Source organism: Impatiens glandulifera, chromosome 5 (assembly GCF_907164915.1).
Source record: "Impatiens glandulifera chromosome 5, dImpGla2.1, whole genome shotgun sequence".
Classification (NCBI taxonomy): Eukaryota; Viridiplantae; Streptophyta; class Magnoliopsida; order Ericales; family Balsaminaceae; genus Impatiens; species Impatiens glandulifera.
In genome coordinates this window covers 9,893,426-9,906,663 of record NC_061866.1, presented here as the reverse complement: position 1 = coordinate 9,906,663, position 13,238 = coordinate 9,893,426, and the positions used below count along the sequence as shown (strand labels likewise).

General features: G+C 29.5%; 1 protein-coding gene across 1 annotated transcript; it reads right to left on the bottom strand.

Annotated features, from left to right (window-relative positions):
- Positions 1-236: 236 nt before the first annotated feature.
- Positions 237-8,546, bottom strand: LOC124938990 (beta-glucosidase 12-like). The gene is made up of 14 exons (XM_047479510.1): positions 8,385-8,546; positions 8,240-8,309; positions 8,048-8,106; positions 7,885-7,960; positions 7,713-7,790; positions 7,478-7,565; positions 7,137-7,389; positions 6,919-7,034; positions 6,607-6,827; positions 6,473-6,504; positions 6,275-6,377; positions 6,078-6,186; positions 5,837-6,004; positions 237-315 (listed from the first exon to the last, which is right to left on the bottom strand). Exons 1-14 carry the CDS (start codon positions 8,544-8,546, stop codon positions 237-239), a joined length of 1,614 nt encoding a protein of 537 aa, XP_047335466.1.
- Between the last annotated feature and the right edge of the window lie 4,692 nt (positions 8,547-13,238).

Below are 13,238 nucleotides of genomic sequence, written 5' to 3'. Positions count from 1 at the left end.
CCATTGCCTAATTTTACCAACTGCCTTTCTGTTCAGCTTCTTCCAATTTGCATCTGTCATAGCCTCTGGTTTTCTTTTATTGCCCAAAATAGTATCTTCATAATCATAATTACACAATAAGTCCTCCATCCGTGACTTCCAGATTGTGTAATTGGTAGTTGTGAGTTTGATAATCGTGCCATTACTACTCAACGATTCTTTAATTTGAATTACACAATAATCACCACCAAACGAACTCAGCTCGAATAAATAACATTGCTTTGGAGCTTTGGGACAGATTCTATAAAAGCCTGGAGCTGATCAGTTTCCCGAGCGAATGAAATGAAATCAAAGAAGCAACACTACTCAAAGACAAGGGAAATAGATTTGCAACAAACGTGTTCAAGTGCGGCTTTGGAGTAGTGGTGTATAACATTTGGCAAGAACGAAATGCAAGGGTATATGACAGAACATGCAAGAGCGTTGAAGAGTTATGGAAAGATATTGTATCGGATTGCAGCGCCCTCGTGGGAACGTGGAGAAGAATTCCAAGCATGAAGTAGAACAGGAATATCTGTAGAAATTGGAATTTACCGTTTTTTAAACTCACTAAAATTGAAAACATTGTAATCAGATAATTCATTTACGTTTTTAGCTTTTTAGCTTTTATTTAGAATATTACGACTTTAAAATCATTCTAGGCCTGTCTAGAATGATCTTTTAAACTCGTGGTTTTTTTTTTCGTTTTAGGGAATTTTTAATGAAATTACTTTAAGTCGTTTTTCCCCCCAAAAAAATACGTGACCTTTTAGTCTCTTAAGCCGACTCTTACCACTGAACTATCTTAGTGGGTTAATTGAAACGTTTAATATTAAAAAAGAATCAAACTTTGACATTATCCAGGTTTATCCAGGGTTTCCTTTTAATATCAAAAAACAAAGCAAAAGGTTGAGACTTCATAATTGAATGAATTAAACAAAAACTTTAAAGTTGAAAATCAATACTTATATCTTTCTTCAATCACCGGTGAAAAAGGAGTCAAAACCGAGAGTTTTTACACTTGGTTTTGACCCTATAACTTTTGGTATAGACACATTACCGAAGGTTTTGGTAACTCTCGTCATCCCTCGGTATTGACTCTTTCGTTAAAAACAATTAGGCATTTACCGAGAGATATCGTAGAGTCTATAATGGAAGGTAGAAAACCAATTAATTTAACAATTTGTGAAATGGTAATTCCGAGAGTTAATAGTAAAACTTTCGGTTTTTATGGGTATTTCCAAAAGTTTTACTCAAAACTCTCGGAATTACCATTTCACAAATTGTTAAATTAATTGGTTTTTAATCTTCTAATGACTTTGAACATTATTAATTTAACACATTTGATAACCTTAACACATTACATAAGCCATATTATCAAACTTTATACACATTCATGTCATCATCAAACACAAACATATAAATACACATCTTTATATATATATATATATATATATATATATATATATATATATATATATATATATATATATATATATATATATATAATCAAACACAATCATAAACATTTTAACATTAAACACAATCTTAATTTTTAAAAAACAACACACTTGATTAGATTAGTTAAGAATCTAGATTGAAATGTATCAAACCAATTAATTTTCCAAATTATGATTTGGTAACACCGAAAGTTAATAGTATAACTTTCGGTTTTTATGGGTTTCACTGAAAGTTATGGGTAAACCTCTCGGTCCTGACCTCAAACAGAATGTTTTGAACAATGGTCAAAACCGAAGGTTTTCAAATAAACCTCTGGTTTTTACCCTCCCCCATACTTAGAATTTTTTAGATTTTTTTGAACAAGGGTCAAAACCGAAGGTTTTCAAATAAACCTTCGGTTTTTACCCTCCCCATACTTAGAATTTTTTTAGATTTTTTTGAACAAGGGTCAAAACCGAAGGTTTTCAAATAAACCTTCGGTTTTTACCCTCCCCCATACTTAGAATTTTTTTAGATTTTTTTGAACAAGGGTCAAAACCGAAGGTTTTCAAATAAACCTTCGGTTTTTATCCTCCCCCAAACTTAGAATTTTTTTAGATTTTTTTGAACAAGGGTCAAAACCGAAGGTTTTCAAATAAACCTTCGGTTTTTACCCTCCCCCATACTTAGAATTTTTTTAGATTTTTTTGAACAAGGGTCAAAACCGAAGGTTTTTAAATAAACCTTCGGTTTTTACCCTTCCCCATACTTAGAATTTTTTTAGATTTTTTTGAACAAGGGTTAAAACCGAAGGTTTTCAAATAAACCTTCAGTTTTTACCTTCCCCCATACTTAGAATTTTTTTAGATTTTTTTGAACAAGGGTCAAAACCGAAGGTTTTCAAATAAACCTTCGATTTTTACCCTCCCCCATACTTTGAATTTTTTTAGATTTTTTTGAACAAGGGTAAAAACCGAAGGTTTTCAAATAAACCTTCGGTTTTGGCCATGCTGTTTTTTTTTTAAAAAAAGGTGAAAAGCAAACAAAAATAAAATAATTCATTAACAACATATTAAAACCAAACCAAAGATAATAATAATTCATGAATATTAAAACAAAACACATAAAAATGTCATCGTTCGTACGGAAAAACTAATAAACACATAATTAATCTAGAAATTATTAGATGGGGTGGGAGGAGGGGGTGGTTGATTCAGTCGACTCCTCAACAATACAAGTTCCTGTTCGAGATTCTCTAATCTCTAGGCCATTTCAGCCCTGTCCGCTTTAATTTCACTCAGCAATCGGCCTCTTTCTGCATCCCTCAATCGGATTTGCTCCATTTCCAGCGTCATCTGTCTCACCTCTTCCTCACGTGCCGTAATTTCTGTTTGTGCTAGCAAATTCTGGTAACATAGAGGCAGTTTCTCAGGTGTACGCCGAAGACTATTCCATGAATCACCCATCCTAAATGTATTTCAGATATATGTATATACATATTAATCAAACAAAATAACCGTAACCTAAATCTAATATATATATAACTCCAATCAAACAAAATAACAAATCTAACAAAAATCATATATATTTAACAAACTAACCTAAATCTAATCTAAACAATAACGTATAGACAAATCTAAATCAATGAAACTAACAAATAATTTAAACTAGCATAAATCTAGATAATATATATAAACTTAAGAAATATAAATCTAATAATAAACAAAAAAAAATGAAACAAACCTGAACGCGAGAAAGGAAGCGGCGTGGAGGAGGCGGCTGCGGCGCGGGAGAGAGAGAGAGGAGAGAGTGGAATGAAAAAGAGAAGGGTTAGGGTTTGTATTTATAGAGGTAGATACCGAAGGTTTTCATATTACTTTCGGTTTTGACTAATATCAAAACCGAAGGTTTATTAAAAACCCTTCGGAAATAACCATTACCAAACTTAGAATTATTTTTAATTGAGTCAAAACCGAATGTTTTTGGGAAAACCTTCGCAAAAGAGAATTTCAAAAAAGGTAAAACCGAAGGTTCTTTGAATAACCTTCGCAATTAAAAATCTCCGGGATTGCAAAACCGAAGGTTTTTGTAAAACCTTCGCAATTAACCCACATCCAACACTTAAAATTATTTTTGGTTTTTTGGGAAGGTAAAAACCGAAAGTTCTACAAAGAACTTTCGGTAATAATTAATAAAACCGAAGGTTTTACACCCCTCTCGGAATCTATTTTTAATACCGAAAGATTTATTCCTCTCGGGAGTATTTAGGAGAGTTTTATAAAACCTTCGAGAAAAACCGTCGGTAAAAATCGATTTTTTACTAGTGAATTAATCCATCCCTACTTATACAATATCTACTACTCTTCTTCAAAACTTAATTCACAAAAAAAGGTCACTTGTAGGGATTTTTGTGGGGCTTCAATGGGAATAAAAGACATCAACCTCAAACTTTGTGTGATTTCTACAAACCTCTTCAAGATGGTGAAATGGGCTTCCGAAAAAGCAAAACAAAATAATTCGAGCATATTTGAAAAAATTGTTGGCAAAATCTCCCTTAATATCTTAATCATACCTCCATCCCAATAAACCTCCATAATTGGCATTTTCAATATGAATTTCTTGTTAAAACCAAAAAGAAGTTTCGGGAAATTATAAAAAAAAATATATGAAACCCAAACAACACAAAATTGCTCCAATTGTTTAATAGATTTTTTTTTTTTTTTAAGACGACGTAGCGTCAAATAACCCAATCATTTTTACTTTGTTTCAAAATAGGGGAGGAAACAGAGTAAAAATGATTTTGAATTATGTTCCTACAATCACCATTCATCCTTAATACAATCTCTTGACATCCACGCTTCATTTTAAATTCACAAATTCTTCATAATTAATGATGATCTCTCGAGATGGAATCTGTTATTGTTAAAACTCTTTTCCCACCAAGTATCTCGAAAATTATTCTTAATATTAAAGTGGAAGGTCTAAGCACTCCCATGTTTTGATGTGATTCTCCATCCGGTATCCTAAATTATCAAATTGCATAAAAATTTATTAGCAACGAATCATCTCATAACCAGAACAAAAAAAAAATTTGATTTAGTCAAACGAACTCCTAGATACATAAAGGGAATCTCTCAAATTGGAATACTTTATGAAAAAATAAAGAATGATTGAAGATCTTATTGACTTTGTAAATAGTGATTATTCTAATGATGCTAATGATTAAATAAATACTTCAGGATATGATTTTTTGATAACTAAAAGAGTTGTAGTAGGGCCCTCTAAAAAACAATAAGAATATATGACTGTTCTAGTTTGTTATAATATTATTAAGAATTTTTGAAATTATTTATTTTCTCAAAATAAATGTTTGATGCTTTATTGTCATCATGCTACCATTAGACTTACTAAATTGCAACATCATTTTATTTTGAACATTCGAATGAAAATGTAACCGGACTTATTGATCACTACAGAAGTCATGAGAATTATTAAGATATTAAGATATTAAGACTAAAATAAATAAATAAAATACATTTGAGAAACTAAAAAGATGGTGGGAGTCCAAATCTTAAACTAAAAGGTGAAGGTTTAGTTTTATGGAAGAATATGTTGAATTTTAATTTAATTATTTTAGTTATAAATGAATATTAAATTTTATTTATTTCACATTTATTCTATTCCGTATAGATATGGAAGCAATTCAATTTAGTAACGCGGTAATAGTTAGTCCTACAAATTTATTTTGTATTAGTTACTTTTGAATTAGTTATTTAATGCATACTTTTAATATTAATAAAGTGTAATTTTTGTTTAAATTTCTCTATTCTCAACCGGTTAAATAATTCTCTTAAACTATTCATTTATAACTAAAATAATTAAATAAAAATTCAATTATTTTTAGCTTTTTAGTTTTATTCAGAATGTTACGACTTCAAAATTATTCTAGGCATGTCTAGAATAATCTCTTAAACTCGTGATTTTTTTTTTCCATTTTTGGGAGTCTTTAATGAAAATAACGCTAAGTCGTTTTTCCAAAAAAAAAAATTAATTCTCTTGTTTATTTGGTATCTCCATTTTTAAAACTATTTAGCATTTCATGGTGATCGATATACACTAATTTTCCTCTTTCTTTCACCCCCATTATTTTGTCATTTTGGAAGTTTTGTCTCAACACATCCACTTAATAGAAACTTTATTTTTTATTTCAAAAAGTAAAAGTACAAACAAATACAGGAGAACCTTAATGACCAAGTTCAATCCAAAAGAGAAATACATATACCAAATCTTAAAATCACACTTAAGGTCCAATCCAACAACAACAACAAAAAAGACTATATCACGCATGTCTTCTTATTCTTAATAAAAACAAAACATTTATTTCGCCAAAAACTTGGTAAACCATTTGGATGAAAGTTTGGGATATCTCTTATTGTTGTCCTTGTAATCCACATAATTAATACCAAAGCGAACTGTATATCCCGAGTTCCATTCAAAATTGTCCATTAGAGACCACGCAAAATAACCTTTCACATTTGAACCTTTTCTGTGATCATACAAACAATAAATTAGAATTAGTATCTATATAACCTAATTTATTTCAGTGTAAATGTTCTTACTCAATTGCTTGTTTGAGGTAAAAGAAATGGCTATTGTAGAATGTAATCCTGTGTTCATCTTTCAAGGCTTCCTTAAGTGGTATTGTCGCATTGTTGAATTCATCAACTCCTGTAAAAACAGCTCGTTTTGGTCGCAAAAACTCTATTTGTAACAATATTCTAAATACTTAAAAAGCAATTACAATAACCTTACTTACCATTTTCAGTGATATATATAAGTGGGTTGTTATATTTATTTTTTATGTAGAGGAGAATATTCCGAATTCCTTTTGGATAAACATAGAGCCATACTGAAGCAGTCTATAAGATAGAAGGTCATTATAAGGTAATTAATCAAAATAATATATATACTAATTTAATTTATCCCATATTTGTAAAATTGACAACTTAATTACCTTTGCACCAATATCTATTCCATTGCGTTGGGCTTAAATTTAGAAACAAATAAGAAAATAAATAACGTCATAAAATGTTTGTTCGATATTATGAATGTGAGTAAGAAGTAAAAAAATATATACGATATACTTACAAGTTTGATTCACTCTAGCATCTGTTGTATAACTTAGAAGACCATTATTGTTAACCTTTGATGAAAAAGTTGCATAATTTGCTGTGTAATAATTGAGTCCTATAAAATTGAATGATCCTTTCACTAGATCAGATTGTACTTTAGTGAATCTGGGCAGTCTTGAGCCAACGAGACGACGCATGGATTTCGGATAATCACCATTAACCAATGGATCCATAACCCTAACCAATTTGTTTACGAATTGATTAATTAAAGAGATTTTTAATTTGAATATTGGTATGAAAAAAAAAGTTAAATCAGGTTTGAACTCACCATCCACACATGAAGTCAAGAGCTACCTCAGAGGCTTCGAGATCTCGCTTTGATTTGGTGAGTGGCTCGAACCAATGACATACATTTGTAATTCCAATGGTACCCTTTTGGTATTCCTTCATTTTCAAATTAAATAATGAAAATTAATTATATTTGTTAGGATTAATAACGATGAATAAATAACATTAATTACGGTTTAAATGTTTAGCAAAATTTACTTGATATTTATCGCGGTAAAGTTTCACCGCCGCCCCATGGGCGAGAAGTTGGTTGTGCATCACCATATAAGGTTCTGTTGCAGAATTTCCACCTGTACAATTTGAGACAAAAGGAGAGCAACGACCCGGAGCTAGAATTCCAGCTGCGTAACCGTTCACAGCAAATGTCCATGCCTCGTTTAGTGTAATCCAATGCTTCACTCGATCTCCAAATTCCTTAAAACAAATGTCTACGTAGTCTACAAAATCTCGCCTATAAAATTTTGTAACATGCACTTAGTACTATGTTTTTATAATAAATGTAAGAAATTTAACATAAATAGTATTGCAAATTTACTTACACAACGAGAGGACTCAAGAAACCGCTATACTCATCTTCTAAGGGTTGAGGAATATCCCAATGGAAGATAGTCACGAACGGGATTTTACCTAATATAATTAATATTTTACAAATATATATATAATATCAGGAATTTGAGGTATATAATTACAATATCAGGAATTTGATGGCATATAGAAGTTATTTTATTGATTATAGATTATTAATTATTGATTTTTAGAGATTATTGTGAAAACCTTGAGCCAGCAACTCGTTTATTAGATCGTTATAATATTGGATGCCTTCTTTGTTTACACCATCCTTTAGCTTTCCGGCTGCAATTGAATAATTTAAAACAAAATATATGTTAAATATATAAACTAACTATGAACAATATTTAAGAAAGTTGATGTTTGTATAGTAGATTACTTGGGATTATTCTAGGCCATGCAATTGAAATTCTGTAAGCATCCATGTTCATGTCTTTCAAATATTGGACATCAATCTGAAAATATTAAAACAATATCAGCTAAAATCGTGTATACCTAAAAAATACATTAAAGTGGACCGAAAAGTGAAGAATTATTCTTACTTTATATTTGTGATAAGAATCGATTGCAACATCTCCGGTACTGTGGTCATCTATTCTTTCTGTCATCAATTTAAATAAATCAATCAATACAACATACAATTGATGTACAAAACTAACCCTTTTATATATTCATTGAATTAAAGCATATATAAATTTTGGGTATTTTGCAGTCATAAATATAATGAATGAAACCTGGATGTTTGTGAGTATATGTATCCCACAAACTTGGTTTTCTGCCTCCTTCATTTGCTGCTCCTTCATACTGTTAAATGTAAATTAATTAGTTAATAGAAATTATTTTAAACAAGATTCTTGTTAATTTAATATATGCATATACCTGATAAGAAGAAGATGCTGCTCCAAAAATAAATCCATGAGGAAAGCTGCTTCTGTTGAGAGAAGAAATGCCATAGTTTTCATCAATGGCAGCTTCACAACTTGAGAAGAGAATCAAACATGAGAAGAAGATAACTTGCGCAAGGGCAAATTGCTTCTCCATTTCTAATATTTCAATTGGATTTGCTTATTTCTAATTGCATTGATACCTCTCATTTATATAGCTAAATGTCTTCAATTCTATATTATTTAATTAAAGAATCCTTAAATAAAATAAACTCCATTATTATTTTAAAAAGCATAATTATTCACGTTGTTATAATTTATTAGTACACATAATGTAAATTTAAATTCCACATGTAAGTCTTTATTGTTTGATGCTCTTTAGTTCCTTTTAGATCTTATTTCAGGTTTACAAAAGTTTTAACCAAAATTGTTTAGAAATGATAAAATTTATTCAATAATCATCTAATCGCAAAGGTTGCAACCAAATGATGAAAACCACATAAAACAAATACAATTCAAGCTACGACATCATTTGTCATAAATTATTAACGATCAAACTCAAACAATATGGAATAATCACGAACAAATGTGATAATAAAAAAAAAGTGTAACAACTCAAAAGGCTCAAAACCTCGATGAGGAAGGAGACTCTAATCTGGCGTCTATATTGATTTGTTTGTCTGGTCAAATTATTAAAAATGTTTTAACCAATTATAAGAAAAAATAAATTAAAGGTATTTACTTTGACTTATGTAGTTGTATAACTAGTGATTTAAATTATAAAATTTATCTAAATATATGAATTGTTAACAAATGGATAATTTAACTCCTTGTCTAATTTTGTTTTTGTAAATTGTTAATTATATATATATATATATATATATATCACATCTTGTTTATTAATTAAAATATATTATTTGTGAATAAATTTTTGATATGCAACTTATTTTGATTAATCGAGATAAGACATCCTAAGATCTATGTATTTGGTGGTTGTGTGGTTAAGAGGCTTTAGGTGGAATTCTGGTGGCATGGAATAAAGACTCGTATGAGAAAATGGATGTTATTTGGGTAGATACTCGGTTAATGTTCAATTAAAAAATTTGGAGGATAATTTTCATTGGGTAATTTATGCGGTCTATGGACCAGTTCTTTCACAATTTTTGAGTAACCTCTTTGCAAACATAAGGAATCTATGTACGTTTCTAAAAAGTTGGTTTGTGGACGATCGTGCTATATTTTTACTAAAATCAATGACTTATGTAATGAAATTAATGTCATTGACAATATTGTGTAGATTAATGAACTTTTCGCAGAGGAGGTTAGTTCTTAGATTAACATTGTTAGCAAGTTGGTCGCTATATGTAAGAAGGAAGAAATTGGGGAACGCCAGCGTACTATATCTACATTGTTAAGAGTTGTTGATAGAATCACCAAAAACTTTAATGGGATCATTAACACGCAAACAAGAACTAATGTGATTAATTTGATCTCGTTCGAGAGGGAAGTTCATGATAGTGAACTAGAAATCTATTTGAGTATTGTTAAGTTCTATAAAGGTTTGTTCAAGAGCTATTTAAGGTCAGAGTAATTTTTTTATTCAATTAGTACAGTGCAATAAGATATGTTGGAGGCTCAATTTTTGACAGGAGAGGGGACCATTAAAGGGTGCTAAAATGATTAAGTGATGGGAAGTGATGGGCTTACTTTGGCTTTTTTTTAGAAGGCATGACATTTCTTAAAATTTGAAACTATGGAAGTAATTGTTCATTTTATCGTTTCTCATTATTTGACAAGAGTTAAAACTCTACTTTGATATGTCTCATTCGTAAAACTCTAATGACTAATGATGTGAAGAACTTTAGGCCTATCAATCTCGTTTTGTCTTTTTATAAGATCGTCTTAAAATATTAGGCCAACAGGCTATGGAGAATGTTAGAGACAGTCATATCTAATAATTAGATAGTACTCAACAAAGTTATCAAATCTACGATGTGATATTAATAATCAATGAATGCATTGACTAAACTAACTCTGGAGACAAAACATGTTTTTTTTTGTCAAGTTAGACATCCAAAAAGCTTATGATCATATCAATTTGGAGTTTTTGTTAAATATAGTGGACATAATGTGAATAAGTGTGAAATGGATTATCTAGATTAGATTCTCTCGACGGTTAAGTTTTCTTTCATTGTAAATGGGAGTTTTAAGGATTTTTCAAGAGCTCCAAGGGATTAGACAGGGTGACACACTCTATCAATTCTTATTCGTCATTATTTTGGAAGCCCTCTAAAAAATGATAGTCTTCGTAGAAAACTTGGGAATCATCTGTGAAGTGAGTTATGAGACAATAAGTTATTTTTTTCCCATATCACATTTTATTTTTTTTAATGAAATATTCTACATGGTTCAGGTCATCTACAATACTTTTAAGTATTTTCGAGATATTTTATGGTTTTTCGGTATTTGTTCCGGTGTTTGAGTTAATATTAACAAGACATCTTTTTCTCAAAAAATGTTTTGAATAAAAGAAGAATGAGGTTGGATAATTTTTGTGTTTCAAAATTAGCGCTCTTCCTTCAACCTAACCAGGTATGTCATTGGGTGCCAAATTAAGATCAAAGGCCTTTTGGGGACCTAATTATCACTAAAATGGAATGTAAGCTATGCAAATGGAAAAACAAAATAATCTCGAAAGGGTTTGGTTAATCCTTGTTGAGAGTATGTTGTCACTTATGCCCACATATATGATATTTTTTATTCATTCTCCCCAAGAGTGTGGCGGTGAAAATGGAGAGAATAATGTGTAAATTTCTATGGGATATCTTCTAACTTATTATTTTGTTATCAAATTAGTTAGGATAAAATTAAATGTTTTAAAGATCAAAGAGGTATGGATATTCGAGATCTTATTTCCTTTACTAAGGTTCTTCTATCGAAATTGTGTAATAGATTTGTAAAGAAATTAAATAGTCTTTGGGCATTGATGAAAGATGTAAGCATTATCAAGATTGGTCTAGTTAGTTCACCAAAATGTCTAATTATCTAGTGGGACGTAACATTTGAAGGGGAATTTATTCTATGTGAAAAGGTTTTCGCAAACAGTCCAAATTCATTGTGGAAGATGGATCTTCGATTAGTTTTTGGAATGACATTTGGTGTAATGTTAAAAGTTTAGTTGCGACATATCATGAGTTTGCTTCCATTTCTATATATAGAAATGTCACAGTTAAGAACATGTTTGATCATCGGTCTAGTGGTTTCTCTAGCCGAATTAGATATAGAAGAAAATATTAGGGAGACTTGTTCCCATAATAGAGTTTTACTTTTGGTAGAACGCAAACAAGTGTCCCTGTCAAAACAAGATATTATGTGTTAGAAAGACATGGATAGTTTTCTTGTAAGGCATTGCTACAATTTGTTCACTAAGATGATTCGATATGATTTTTGTTAGGAGAAGCTTTGATAATCAAATATTCCATCCAAGATTTCGTTCTTTGGATGGAGCACTATTCATAGTGACTTTTTTACGGATGATATGTGAATGAAAAAATTTGTATTATGGTATGTCGTATGTGTCACGAGTAGGTTTAATCGACAACTCACTTACTTTTACATTGTCGATGATTGTTTAGTATTTAGAGTCTTTGTGTAGTATTACTAGAATTCATTAAGTGATGCCCGATTCTTTGGATAGTTACTAGGAAGTTTGGATAAATGTGGCTAATATGACAAACCTATATATTTATGTTATTATCCAAATTATTTTATGGTAGAATATCTTGTTTGTAAGAAATCGTCGAACTTTAATGATTGTGTCGTCTGATAAGTATCATTTATAATGTTATTATTATGATGAATTTTAATTTTTTTTTCTAGAAAGTCGATAGAGTCAGTCAGAAGGAGTTAATCGTTTTCTCAAGAACCTACAAGCTTCATAACATATTGGGCAATGTGGTTGTATAATTTTTTTTTCTTCTTCTTTTATTTTTTAATTTTTTTAATATTATATTTAATTTATTTATTTGTTGTTGTGTTTAAACGATTATTATTATGTTTAATTTACATTAACCATTTTCAACCCATGTTATATATATAAAAATAAATTAACTCAACAAAGATTAAATGAACTAATTTTTAATAATTTTTAATAATATGTGCGATAAAAATAAATTTTAATAATTTATAGAATTATTGAGTTTGTAGTTAGTTATGAAAGTTGATACATCTATAATATATTTTTAAATATGTATTCACAATATCAGCGACGATAGTCTCCATTCGCCATCGTTGATAGTTAGCAATATCAGTGACGACAAATCTCCTTTCGGCGTAACTGATATTCCTCGAGTTTTTAGCACACATTTTTTCCCGAGAACAACAAAATATATATCTATTCAAAATATTAACTTACTAAATTAAAAAAATATCAGTTCGGTATTTTAAAATCCTAAATTCAAAAAATAAATTATCGATTAAAAACATTAATTGTGTTTTAAATGAAAATTAATAATTTATTTTGTTTGAAAAACATAAAAAAAAATTGGAATTACAATTTCTAGTCAAAAAGAATAGAATTGAGAATTATAAAATTACTCTAGATTAAATTTTATTATAATTTTAATTTTAATTTCAATTCTAATTCTTAAAATGAAAGGTTCAACCAAACCTAAGAATTTGAATTAACCAAAATTCTAATTCCAATATCAATTTCAGGTTTTTATAAAAAATTATATAAACTAGTAGAATACCCTACAAGTAAAATATAAACGAAATTTTATAAAATATTTAATTTAATAAAAGAGAATATATTTATATGAATAAAATATATATATATATATATTATTAG